The following is a 13,074-nucleotide window of genomic DNA, read 5'->3' as shown; positions in this document are numbered from 1 at the left end:
AACTTGCAGGAATCTCTCCATGGTTTCAGAATGTTTCTCTGCCAGGAGAGAGATCAGGCTGAGCACATGGCGACATTCATATTTGGACTCCATTCACTTGCAAATTTGCCTGCATTTGCTGCTGAAGAGATGAGCTGGTGAAAGAGAGAACACCTTTGCCAGGTCATTTTGAGGAGATTTTCAAAAAGAAAATGAGGAAAGAATGACTCCCTATTTACAATCAAAGTTTACCCCAGAAAGGAAGAACCTTGAGCAACTGAATTCGTAGCATGCCCAGATAGGTAATTGCACCTTTAAAATTAATTGTATTTTTTTCTATACGTGCCATCTCTAAGCAAAACAGAACTGCACAGAGTGTCAGTCTTTGTTCAAAAATACTGAATAGCTGTCAATAAACAGAGCTTCCACATGTATCTGAAGAGTCCTTACCCCATCTGCCACCAACCCTCTTTTTGATAGTTTGGGCATCATAGGTAGCTGCAAAGAGATCCTGCAAGCAGGATATGTGTAACTTTGAAACATAAAGCCCCATATTTGTCCATCCTCCATCTCCCAACTGCAACAAAATAGAAGATCTGCAAAGAAACTTTAAACTGGACACATGATCAGACTGTAGCTGTACACATCTTTAGAGAAGCCTAGTACAATGCCGTGTGGATCCTAATTAGTGACTCTGGGCTTAAGCATGATATAATATATTAACAATGACAACTGGTAAGGAAGTACTCTGAGCAAGGTGTTTTTCTCCATATCCTGCCTTTGCCCTAAACGTAAAAGCTGCAAACAGATTAAAAGAATGAAAGAACCTGGAACTGGGCTGCATTTTTACAATTCCTGAAACAAAACGTACATGAGGGGTGCTGCTATTACAGACAGCTCTACTTGCCAGAAGGAGGTTCCTCAAATATGTGGCAGTGCCCAGCACCTTAGCAGATAAGGCACTTGGGGGGCCAATATTTCCAAATAATGGAAGTATTCCTCTAATTTGTTTCTATCTACCTGAATTTGGAAGACAGAAGTCTGATGAATCAGACTTGGAAGAAGAAAATCTCAGAAGACTAAGTAAAAATCTCCAATCTTGTGAAAACCTATGATAATTAAGGAATTTGGGGCCTGCAAAGATTTAGTATTTTGGTTTCTGTTTTCATCCTTAGTGCTAGGGATCATTTGGCGCATAAAAAACTAAGAATATGTTTACCTTGCAGCTCCTCATTCATGAAGAGTGCAGTTGTAGCTGAGCAAGAGGAAGGAATACGAATTCAAATCCTTCCTGCAGAAAATTCAAGAGGTGTGAGGTCTAGTTTTTGTGTCAAAGGCATATACTACTAAGAGGAGTGGAAAGCTCTCCAAAGATTTTGACCACTGAACTGTGCTTCCCATAGATATCAAGGATAAGCTGAAAACAGTTGGTCTAAGAATATGAGAGAGAGATATTCTAGTCAGAGAAACTACGTGTATGCATCCACACTTACTCATGGAAGTGACATCCAAAAGTGCTGCTGCAGCAGGTCTAACAGTAATGAGTTCCCTTTTTTTAACTTGTTCCAGACACTGGACACCAGGACCACTAGAACTATTTTATCATTCTTACATGTTTCTATAAAGTATCATCTGATTTCAGTCTTCCCATTCAGAGAAATATGGCAAAAGGGGAAAAAATTTCATAAGGCTTTTCTATTTTAATTTCCAGGTGAGATAGTTCTTCACACACCACGACACTGGTTTTCAAACTGTGGTCTGCGAACCAGTGGTGATTCATAGAAAACATGCTGATGGTCCACAGACAGCTGGTCAAATGGTGCTGGCCCTTGTCCTTGTTGCCACTTGCTACATTCTTCTAAAACACAGCTAACAATAGATATATTACATATTTCCCTAATATTTTTCTTACATAAGCTGAATGGTATATAGGCCTTATATTAGGTAATAAGATTTTAATAGGAGTAGAGGAAAACCAAATAATATGAGCAGCAGTCTTCTTCCTTAGAAGGTGTCCTAAGATGTGCTTGCTTCATTCCCTGGACACGGTGCCACAGGACTGAGCCATGCTCACGAGCAGCTTCCACACTTAAGGAAAATGCTCGTTCTCAGTTGTAATATCCAGTTAAAAACAAAGGTACAAAACCTTGATTTGAAGTTTGGGGAACTTTAAGATGAATGTTTCTAAGAAAAATACTTTTGTGAATTTAGGCTTCCTCATACGCATTTTCTTGGGTGCACTAGATTTCTAGCCATAGATATGATACATGTTGTTCATGGTGGTGCATACTTATTCAAACTCCCTAACCAATGGCTTAACTTCGATGATGTGAGCTAACTTACAGATAGATAGATCTATTTATACCTATCCAGTTTCTGCTGCATTTCCTAAAGCCTGTTGTAAAAATAATGCATGTATTGCCTTCTAATGTACATAATTGTCCTTGTAAAAATGCACTGAGTCTTCTAGCAAAACATTTTGACCAGTACAGAGGGTCAAATGCCTCTGTGAGAGAAGGATGAGTGTACTTTATTACTAATTACCCTGACAGTGAGAATTATAATTTTGGTTCACTAATGTGCCTAGTTTTCTTCCTGTGTCGATTTCATATTTTTCATTTTAACCAACAAATTGCTTCCTGATTTGAATTTTAGTAAAGTAATTGCTGCCTGATAGAGAAAACAACTACTTCCTAATTTTTGAAAAGATAGTACTCTGGCAGTCTTATACTTTGGCTGAGATGTTATTAACATTGAGATAGGTGCTGTCTAAGAATTGTTTTTATTTCTGCCTACATCTTTTCATGCATTAAGCATTAAGTCCATGTCAAATGTTACTATTATCAAACACACATGTGAGTAAAACCTATTTAAGGAAGCAAAATTATTTCTTCCCCAAAAGAAAAGGGAAATTCTAATTTCTGTATATTTTATTGTAACTACTCCCTAGAAGAAACACTGTATTGTTATACCTTAAACCAATAAAAGATCAACATGCTTTTACAGCTCTTTGGTTTACAGGAGTTTGTAGTACTTTGGGAGGTTAAAATAGTAAAGGAAGCAAAGCTGCTGTCTTTTTCTACATACTGAAATGAATATATACCCCTAAATTTTGATGCATGTGAATTTTTTCTGTGTGAAACAGGTATATTCTTCAGAAAGAGTTACGGAATATAAAATGAATAAACATGTGAAAAGCATACTTGAGGAATTGGTCCAACTCTATGACCCAATGCAAGACTAGGAAATAACCTCCATTCTGCAGACAGCTGGAGAAGAGATGGAGTTTCAAGTAACAGAAGTGATATCAAGGCTGAAATTCACTACTATACAGAGCGTCAATAGGAGTCCTATTCAATATTAGGAAAAAAAAAAAAAAGGTTTGATAGTGAAGAGTGCTGAATACCATAACCTGGAAGGGAGCCAATGGATAAGCTGCCTGTTTAAATTATACTTAGTTAAATGGCAAGTACCAAGTGTGTGAAGCATCAAAACCTTCTCACAGGTGTGTAGTATGCTCTCAGAAGTCTCTGAATGACTCTTCTGTGAATCACAGGTTTACTTTTGTAAATGTACATAACCAAATGAATACCAAAGAAATATTTACTTATTGGCTAATCTGGATATTTAGGGTGGCTTTGGGAATAGTATCTTTGTTGGGTTTGATGTGTATGCATACAAAATTCTAAAAAAAATTGTCACAGCCTGAATTTTTCTTTGAGATGGAAATTAAAAACCTCTCTCTTCCAGAATGTACTCGTTTTAATGCTGCAGCTGAGTATGAAATTCAGTTTCTTGATCACATAATACTTCAATCTTTGGGAAACATGGACAATTTAGATCAGAAGAATGGAGAGTGAGAAACTGCTCATCAGAGTACTTTCTGGAATCCTTTATGAATTACAGTAACATTTGCAGGAAGTCCCAATATGAACAGCCCATTTATATTCTTTCTACTCTACTGCACCATAAATTTGGGTGCACAGTGGAATACAATCACTTAACAAATGACAATATGTAGTTTTCTTTTGCAAAGGATGGGCATAGAAGAGTGGATCATGTGTCAAATTAAATCAGTAACTATCTTTAGATTAATTCTTTGGGTGGTTGTTACAATTACTGGAAACATGGGTCTTTGTCTTGGTTTGGATTTATCCTTTTCGAATTCTGAGGTTCATAGGACATATATATGTTCTCAGTAGGCATGGGGTCTCTTCCTAACTTGTTGCTTTGTACTTCAGCAGAACATGAGAGGCACAATATTACCTTTAGCATGTAATGTGCGTTCAATTAGGAGACAGCTTGCTCAGATAATTGCTAAATATTCTTAGAGAATTTAGAAAAGAAGGAACTTCTCAGGAGTATACCCATTTCCATATATCTTTTCAAAGTAATTTAAAAACTCTTGGGTCAGCTACTCCTCTTGTAAATATGGCTCTGCTCATGTTGAACTGGCCTTCTTGCATGTATTAATTACAACAGCTTCTATTTCTGCCTGCTGTGTGGAGTAAAGAGAAGATAACCTAATTACAAACTCTCAACTGTCTTCAGACAGATCATAAGAAAGTGGTTTTTTGAAGATCTTTGATCTTTATTTAAAATGTAAATGCATACTCAACTTTAACAAACTGAAATTATACATGAAATTTCTCTCTTGAGCAAACACTTTTAAAACATTTTAATGGAGAGAGACTGACAAAATGAACATTGCTACAGCTTCATTGTCTTTGAACTCAGGCTAACAGTAAAGAAAGGAAGACTATTTTATTAGAAGGGATTAGGGAATGAAACATAAGCAACTTACTCTCCACCAAAAAAACTCTTCCAAGTATGGATAATAATAACTAATCTATTTTTTCTGAGATGATGATAAAATTAAACAAAATAAATCAATGATAATACCTTGTTCTTATTACACACCTGTGGTGGCCCACTCAGCAGCAGCCTCCTTGGATGAAAGGTGTCCATTCTGCCCTCATTTCTATTGTTGTAGTCCATATGGATTGGCTTGGGAACCGTCCATTGGCGATAGTATAGAGACTGCTCCGTGCAAGTCATCATCTTACTCATAAGAGGACGAAAAGAACTTGCCCACATAACAGAATGATAAGGCAAGAGGGAAGATGATTTGGGAAGTCCACTGCTGTCCGTAGAAGTAATAATGTCATAAACCAGTTTAGGCAGGAAAACTATGGGAGGCTGTTTTGATGCTTTGGTCATGGAGCACTGAGAGGTCTGTAGGATGAAGGGGTTATGAGTAGGTGCAGAGGAGGAAGAAGAGGAGGAGAAAGGTGAGGAAGATGACGAGGTGATGGAAATTTGGGCACTTTTTGTGTTTTGTTTCGTATCCAGCTGTTCAGTTACTGGTGGCAAATGTTTGCTGATTGTTGTTTGTGCCCCCTTGTCTACTTTCTGCTTCTGCCTTTCATAGTTATTTGTAGTTTCTTCAGCACTGTTGCTTAGGGCTTGGTGGGAGGATTTTGCTGTATCCCCTGCTGCTATTAAAGGAGGAGATGACTCACTGCAGAATGCTGTAACTAAAAGAAAATTTGTATTTCAACACAGTGCAACTATGTCTGCTAGTCAATGCCATAGTTAAACAAAACAAAACAAAACAATCATTTAGATAGAGTATCCATCAAACATTGCAATCCCACTCCTGTTCTTGCTTTCACCTCTCTCGTACAGGAAGTCATAATGGGACTAGTTTGGAGTATTCATTACAATGCAGAAAATGGCTTTTAAAGTACTGAAGTGCATAGGAAAGATGTCAGTGATTGTCCTGTCCTCTACTTCCCTCATCCATTCCTTGCTTAAGCTGTACAACAGATACTTTCATCACTCAAAAGAAATATAAAATTACTGAAACCATCATTTAAGAGAGTATAAGAAAATAAGTATTCACATTTAGACTACAGAAATGTCTACACAGACTGACATCTAGAAACAGTCCTCTGAGTCAGCTCTGATCTGACACTCATGTGTCTGCATCACTGCAGCACTTACTCTGATCTCATAAAACTTGGCGCTCAAGTCTTTGCTGCTACATAATTCATTAATGCATTCATACAGCTTTTGGTCAGCTCAGAACACATACTGAACTCACAAATGTTGGCCTTCAATATGTCATGTAGATATACCCTACAGCTAATTGCTGATTTTCTGAAAACGGTGTATTTCTACCTTATGTATTCTAACTACTAAGATTTCTTGAAAGTTTAAGGCCTTGTTTTAAGTGGTTCTAGGCATCTTTAATGCTTAGTGAATTCCAAAGAGGAGATGCAAATAAATTCACAGAGTAGGCTGAGAACTGGTTGAGGAATCAGTCTCCACATGCAACTAGGAATATCTGTCTGAAGCTGAACATAGATAAAAACATCTTTCCTCTCATGTTGAAAGCAACAGTCTTGGTTTTCAAGAAAACCCCAGTCCATAGTTTCTTTTGGTCTCAAGAAATAGTAAGATATACTCCAGCTGCATATTAATCCAAAGTAGCCATTAAAGGACATTAGCAATAAATACAAAAGTATCGCCGGCAGTATAAATGGTTTCAGGTAAAGCCACTGTGGCATCCCTCAAAATACCACTATCCAAGAACACAGAAAAAAAAGAAAGGAAAAAAGATTTCTTTAACCACAGGCAAATTGAGGCTACAAAGCCACAGGCAGGCCACATGGACACCATGGAACTGATGAGCAGCCTAACTTTAAAGAAGACAAAAGTATTTTGAAAATTAAAAGTGTTGATGAAGTTTATTCAAATGTTTTCAAGCTTTTTTTCCTTTTGTAACCACCACTATGCCTGTAGAAAAGAAATCATGGGCTAAATATGCATGTCACCATGTTGAAAATTACAATTAGGTCAAAAAGAATTTACTGTCACTGACAAAAAACATGTTTTAGAAAGCTGCATCACATTGTGACTTCTAGGAAGTTATGGTACAATTTATATTCCCCACTTTTATTCAACTCTCCTCTTAATATTATCTGCATAAAAAGCATGCAAAGAAATTTATCAGACAAAAGAGCTGTAGTAGTTCTCAACATTTCCTCATGCTTTCTACATCAGTTTGCAGATTAAAAAGGAATCAAAGATTTAAAAAATTATCTACCTCCAAAAGAGCTTTCAAACAGTGCAAAATTAATGAGTGAACATTCCAGAGCAAAATCCCAAAAGGTAAAAATACCAATGAGAATGAGCATGCTTTTTCTCCTACAGATTTTGAAAAGATTTTTTAAAAATGTGAAGCATGTTTTCTTTTTCATAAATTGTCATAGCTTCAGTGAACACACTCAGCCATGACAGTACTGAGGATTCATAACTTAGTGGCACATATCAAAGAATTGCCTGGTTTAGGTACCCCACCCTATGATTATTTTTCAAGCAAGAGATCTTATTTCTTATATTTCTGAAGTCTGAAACTTTTTTTTGAAAGTTATCTTCCGTGATCCCATTAAAACAGGCCTTACTAAAACCTTAGTGATTTATGCCTTTTATTATTTATCTTAATAAGCTGAATAAACCGTCTCTTTTATGTCCTAAATGTAACTTAATAGAGATGATCTTAAGATCTTACTGGAAGCTTTTGAAGAGAGAGATGAAGATGCAGAGTCATGGGAACGAGATCTTTCTCTTTTCATAGGGCTTCTCTTTTCTGAAGTAGAACCTGTTTCATGAATGGTAGTAAGGGAAAACAAAACCAAAATATAATTTAAGTAAGCCTGTAAGAAGGCACAGCTACATTGTCAAAGGAGGGAAAAGTACACAAGAGTTTGTGTGGGTCTTGTCCTCATTCTAACACTGTTTTCAGTATGGAGGGTATCTGTTCCTACCACGCAATATTGGATCAGCCTATGGTCTAACCTAACCATGCTGAGCTGCAATAGCTTCACAAAATCAATGCAGCAGCCTGGATCTGGTAACTTCCAGGCATGTCTCAACCATGTTTTCTCTTTCTACCCATGTCTTACTTTCTTCACTAATCCACTTTCAGGGAAACCAACAGGCAACAAGCTCTATTTTGTCAGTATGTTATGAAATTACCTCCTAGCCCATACATTACAGCTTTATGGCCAGATTATATCTCAGCTTTTGGTGATGAAAATCCATATTTGGATGGCCACCACAGATATTCACTTGAGGTTCCTCGCTTAGGCTTCTAAGTTAAAATGCTTGTTTCTGTACAGTTTTACAATGATAAACCAAGACATAAGCATGGCCAGCAGGAAACTTAGACTGTAAGTCTGTCTCAGGTGTTCTGAATTGGACTCTGGGGGAGCATACCATACTTCATGGACTAGGAAAGCAGCCTTGCAATTTAGATGCCTAACAACTTAGGTGCCCATTTGACTTGGATCACATACAAACTCGGCATACTTCAACTAAATGGACAGAAGTACTCATCACATCTAAAGTAGGCCTCTATTGTAGACAGTCTGAGTATGACCTGAAAAGTATATATTTGATTAAAGTAAATATTTTTGTTCTGCTTCTTCTGCTATCCTTATTATCAATGAGTAAGAACTTAATAGGTGAACAGTAACCAGCTCTCTTCCTCCTCATAGCATAGAAAAGGAAATAAAGGCAAGCAGTTTGAGATTTAAATATGGGATAAAAATCCCTTGTTTTCCACAGTCACAAGGCACAATAGACAGTAAAGAAAAATGTAAAGAACTTAATGATAACTGATAACGCCCATCAACTATCACTCAAAAATCCCCCAACAGTTCCTCGGTAAATTATTATTGTTTGCTTACACATTTATATGTTCTTAATTGCTCTCGTAAAAAATTATAATCTCTCTGACTCTACACTGTCAGTTTGAATTCATGGATGTTTTCATGGAGTACTCAGAAGTTACTATGTCCAGATATATTTTCTAGCCATACTATTTAATACCTCATAAACTACAGACTAGTCAGCTCTATTATATACAGTTTCCTTGGGAGGAATCTTCCATCATTGTCAGTATGTAAGCATAGGTTAGGTAGCATCAGTCAAAGCTTTGGTGGAGTTGCCCCTGCTGTGAGGGAGGGGATCAGGTCACTGATTCCCAGACAGCAAAGTGCACACTTCCCTGCTGCAGGGAGGGCAACCCAGCACAGCACTCCCAACAGTGAGCGGCACTGGATGTACCCGCTCAAGCTCCACTTTGCGGCTGCCAGAACATATGGGGCAAAGGAGGTACAGAGGAAGGGGAGACAAGAGAGACAAAAAACAGAGAGAGAGAACAGATGCAGCAGCAGGACTGCAAGAGATCAAAATGCTGCAGCAGCAGCAGTCCCTGGGCAGGGAGGGTGAGGAAATACAGGCTCAATGAGATGAAGCAAAATTGAGGAGCAGAGCCCACTCAGTAAGGCTAACTCCAGAAACCCTCACCGAGTAGGTATCCATACAGTCCTGCTTTTTCTAATACAACTTAATCATTTTACAGCTTCTTTTATTATCACTACTAGTAATACCTTCGGTCGCTACTTCTTCATCTTCATTATCAGTGCTGCTTAGTTTCTCGGGGTCACTTTCTAACACATCATTCACAACTGCTTTCTCTGTGTGAATTTCTGAGCTCACAAAGTATGCTGCCAAACCAAGTTCTTGCTCCAAGGTTGTCCTTACCAAAGAAGATGAATTTATTAAACGTAGGTCACAGTATCTCAGTGATCTGGAAAGAAACAAGAGGGGCTAGTATGAAAACTCACTGTAATCTACTCCATTATTTCTTTTACAAACACAGCTAAAGGGGAATTTTTTCATGATCTGATTAAACTATGGATGAGACTGAACACAGTATATCTTTTGTGCTTAATAAGTTTACTACTGTGGTGCATACACTTTTTTCTTAATCCAATTATGCAGCTTAAACTAGTGCACCGAAAATTAGCATCAGCATAAGAAAAAGAATAATCATTTGGGTTCTAAGCCTAACACACAGAATGGGATTCAGTTGAACATACAAAAGCATTTAGTGCCCCAGGGTGTCCTGTCTGGCTTCCAGCTGCCTTTCCAGAAGGCACTGATCTCTCCACACATCCTGTAGCACATATGCCAGCATCAAGCAGATGTCTCAGCTACACTAAAGTATCTAAAGTAGCTATACTTTCCTTTTTACATACTCTTATTCTCTCCTCTAAGATGGGACAACCTCATAATATTTTCTGAGCTATTTATATCTTGCTATAAACAGGAGGTTATTATTATTAATAATATGGGGGTTGTATTTATGATATAAAAACTGCCAAAAAATGGAAAAGGAACACCTTGACACTGAAATCTGTTTTCTCCTCCCACAAGTAATTAAACAGTTCATCTTTAGCCATTTGACAAGCAATGGATAAAAAACTGCCACTGAGAAAATACTGGATCTTCTTACCGTGGCAAAGACTCCCCTTGTGGATCCATACCACTAAATATCAATATACAAGGCAAACCTTCCAACTCCAAATAGGTCTGTGGCCTCCAATCTACATCTTCAATTTTCTGCCAGGCCTGTATAAGGTAAGAAACACTGTTAGACATATCTATATGGCACAAATAGAGAAATACATATTTTTATCATCCATTGTATGAATCAATTTGTACAGGGGATGGATGTTCCACCAAGGGAAGGCACAGAGCAGAACCAATTTTAACATAGGTAGATTGCACAATTTCTATGAGCATACAGGTAGCAATCTGCCTGCTGTAAGTTTGAGGAGATTGGGACAGTATGTTCCAGTCTGAAAAGCCCCCTAGCTTCCCAGCTACATAGCACTGAGACCAGGGCATAGACGGGTAGTGTGGATATGGTACAATGGACAGTAAAGCTGAGTAGGAGCTTTGCGGGAGAGAAGAGTACAGAGGGTTGCTTCTTATGGCAGATACTGTATGGATGTCTGAGTCCAAGGAAAAAAATGAGCTAGTAACAAGACTTCTTCACCTTAGAGGAATAGAGGAAAGCTGGAAGTGTTCAACACACACTATCCTCACTTGCTACCCTCTGAAGTCTACTGCTCTCCCCCCAAAGCTATAAGTTTTCCTGATAACTTCATGAGAAGTTTGATAACTAGATCTATTGTTTGACCATTTAGCATCAGGCTATACTGCTTTACTCACACCAGTCAGTCCTTTTTGCTGTAAAACTGATCTACAGGTAAGGAATAGACAGTAGGACCAACAGTACAAGAACTCAGCCTCCGACATTCGTACATGTACCACTATTGCGCATGTCAGAGAAGACAACCAGGATGTGATTCAGAACTAGTACTAATTTTTCAGAATAAGTTATGCCTAATTTACAGCAGAATGAGATCAGCAGTAGGCCCTGGATCTCAAGTGACTTCATCTAACATATATTGAATCAGACACAGTACAGAATGTACCATATGTATGTTACACCATCCTAGAATGTAAATACATTTTTTGTTTTGGTGATCAGATGATGATAATTTTATGAAAAGCAAGGGAGTATCAGAGGCTTTTGTTAAACAGATGACCCACGACTCTGGATCTAAAGCATATAAATTAATCCATAAACCAACACATGGTCCAGAAAGCATAAAGCCCTGAGTTGTGACCGGGGTGTTCTAGGACCCGTAACTAGCATCACTGATTTGGTACCTTCATGCCACCTGCTGGTGACAAGAATAATACAACTCTCAACTGGTCACTGACTAAAATTTTTTTGCACTATGACGATTTTGTAAGAAAATTCTGCTAAAACTGTGAGAATTTTATTTGGCTTTTTTCCTTATTGCTTATGGTCCCTGTAGATAAAAACAGTTCAACTGTTCGGGAGGGTTGCTGCTGGAAGTCAAGTTCTAGCCATATTAGTTAATACTCCACTGAGTATTAATCAGAGGTAGGACAGTAGAGGTGTCACAGGCAGTATGTCTAAAAGATAAAACTCATGTTCCTTATGGTAGTTTTTATTTTTACTAGTCAGACACACATTTCAGCTCATGACCATAACTCTCACCAGCGAAGTCTCCCCACCTACTCAACTAATCAAGCTTCCCAGTATATGTCATTCTGCAAGTTACCTTTAGCTGCTCCACAAAGTGCTTCCCTATTGTGATTCCAGAATTAGGATTTCCCAAGATTATTTCAAAGTTATCTTCAAGGGCTAGTCTTTCCCTTACATTATACAGACGTTCATATGCCACTGCAGCCAGCGGAGTACATGGAATTCTCAACACTACCATGAGGCCATGACCACTAGGACATTGTCTTGAAGAGTTTATTAGGTTTTGGGTGATTTCCAGAGTTTCAACTGAGGTGTAATTCTTCATCTGAGAAAGACCACACACTGCCATCATAGCTGCAGAGTAGTGTTGTATGAGGACAAAAGTCCTTATCACTGCACTGTGTAATCTGGGGAACCTGAAATAAATGGTGAATTAAATAGTGAAGTATTAAAGGCTAAAGGGAAAAAGCTAATTTTTACAAAATATAATAATATCTTTACTCCTGTAAAGAATCCTTCATATCTACTATACAAAAGAATCTCACCAACTTGCAGTTGGATAGTCTTTGCAAGGCATCACTTCACAATCAGAACTGATGTTGTCTCTCCATTTCTTAGTAAAGATTTACTAAGCAAGTAGTCCAGTAAGGTTACATCACTTTAATTTACTAAGACTTTACTGCTGCTACAAAATTTATCACAGAATATTTGCTAAGGCACTCAGCAATATCATCAAGGAAAATTATATTCTCTTATCCATGAGAATAGTATTCCTCATAATGTGTTATTCTTAAGGGGCGGGAGATGGGGTGGGCTGTTTTGTTTTCTTACTGAAGCCCTGAATGAGCTTACTCTTGTTTCCAAGAGGACTGAATACATAGGCAGCATTCAATGAGCACTCCAAGTTCCCAAGCCCAGGTACACCCTGTCTCAGTCCCCAGTCTATGGAAGGGAGAGACAAGGATTTGCAATAGCTTCCTGTGCTCTGGTTTTCACAGAAATGAAACCCAGGTGCACAGCAAAAAGAGGAACTGTGGCTTGCTCAGAAAAGCACCTGATATGTGTGATCAAAGCTCCAAAGCACCCTGTAGCAAGCCCCAGCAGTTAAGTATGGATGTGCTCTATCTCCCAGTTTGCAATACAAATTCACAAGA

The 13,074-nt window shown here is 38.1% G+C and overlaps 1 protein-coding gene across 6 annotated transcripts in view; it reads right to left on the bottom strand.

Annotated features, from left to right (window-relative positions):
• The window catches only part of GREB1 (growth regulating estrogen receptor binding 1), a 114,667-nt gene that overhangs the window by 19,873 nt on the left and 81,720 nt on the right, over window positions 1–13,074 (bottom strand). For 4 of the 6 annotated variants that reach the window (XM_049819127.1, XM_049819126.1, XM_049819125.1 and 1 more), the window contains 5 exons: window positions 11,997–12,336; window positions 10,349–10,464; window positions 9,441–9,640; window positions 7,556–7,645; window positions 4,882–5,516 (listed from right to left, as the gene is read on the bottom strand). In XM_049819127.1, the coding sequence (XP_049675084.1) occupies window positions 4,882–5,516; window positions 7,556–7,645; window positions 9,441–9,640; window positions 10,349–10,464; window positions 11,997–12,336 (1,381 nt within the window). The remainder of the gene's footprint in view (window positions 1–4,881; window positions 5,517–7,555; window positions 7,646–9,440; window positions 9,641–10,348; window positions 10,465–11,996; window positions 12,337–13,074) is intronic. The other 2 variants (XM_049819128.1, XM_049819130.1) reach the window with 2 other exon arrangements.

This window comes from Accipiter gentilis, chromosome 16, assembly GCF_929443795.1.
Source record: "Accipiter gentilis chromosome 16, bAccGen1.1, whole genome shotgun sequence".
In the NCBI taxonomy this organism is placed as follows: Eukaryota; Metazoa; Chordata; class Aves; order Accipitriformes; family Accipitridae; genus Astur; species Astur gentilis.
Note: the sequence above shows the minus strand (reverse complement) of the source record. Positions and strands in the feature narration are given on the sequence as shown.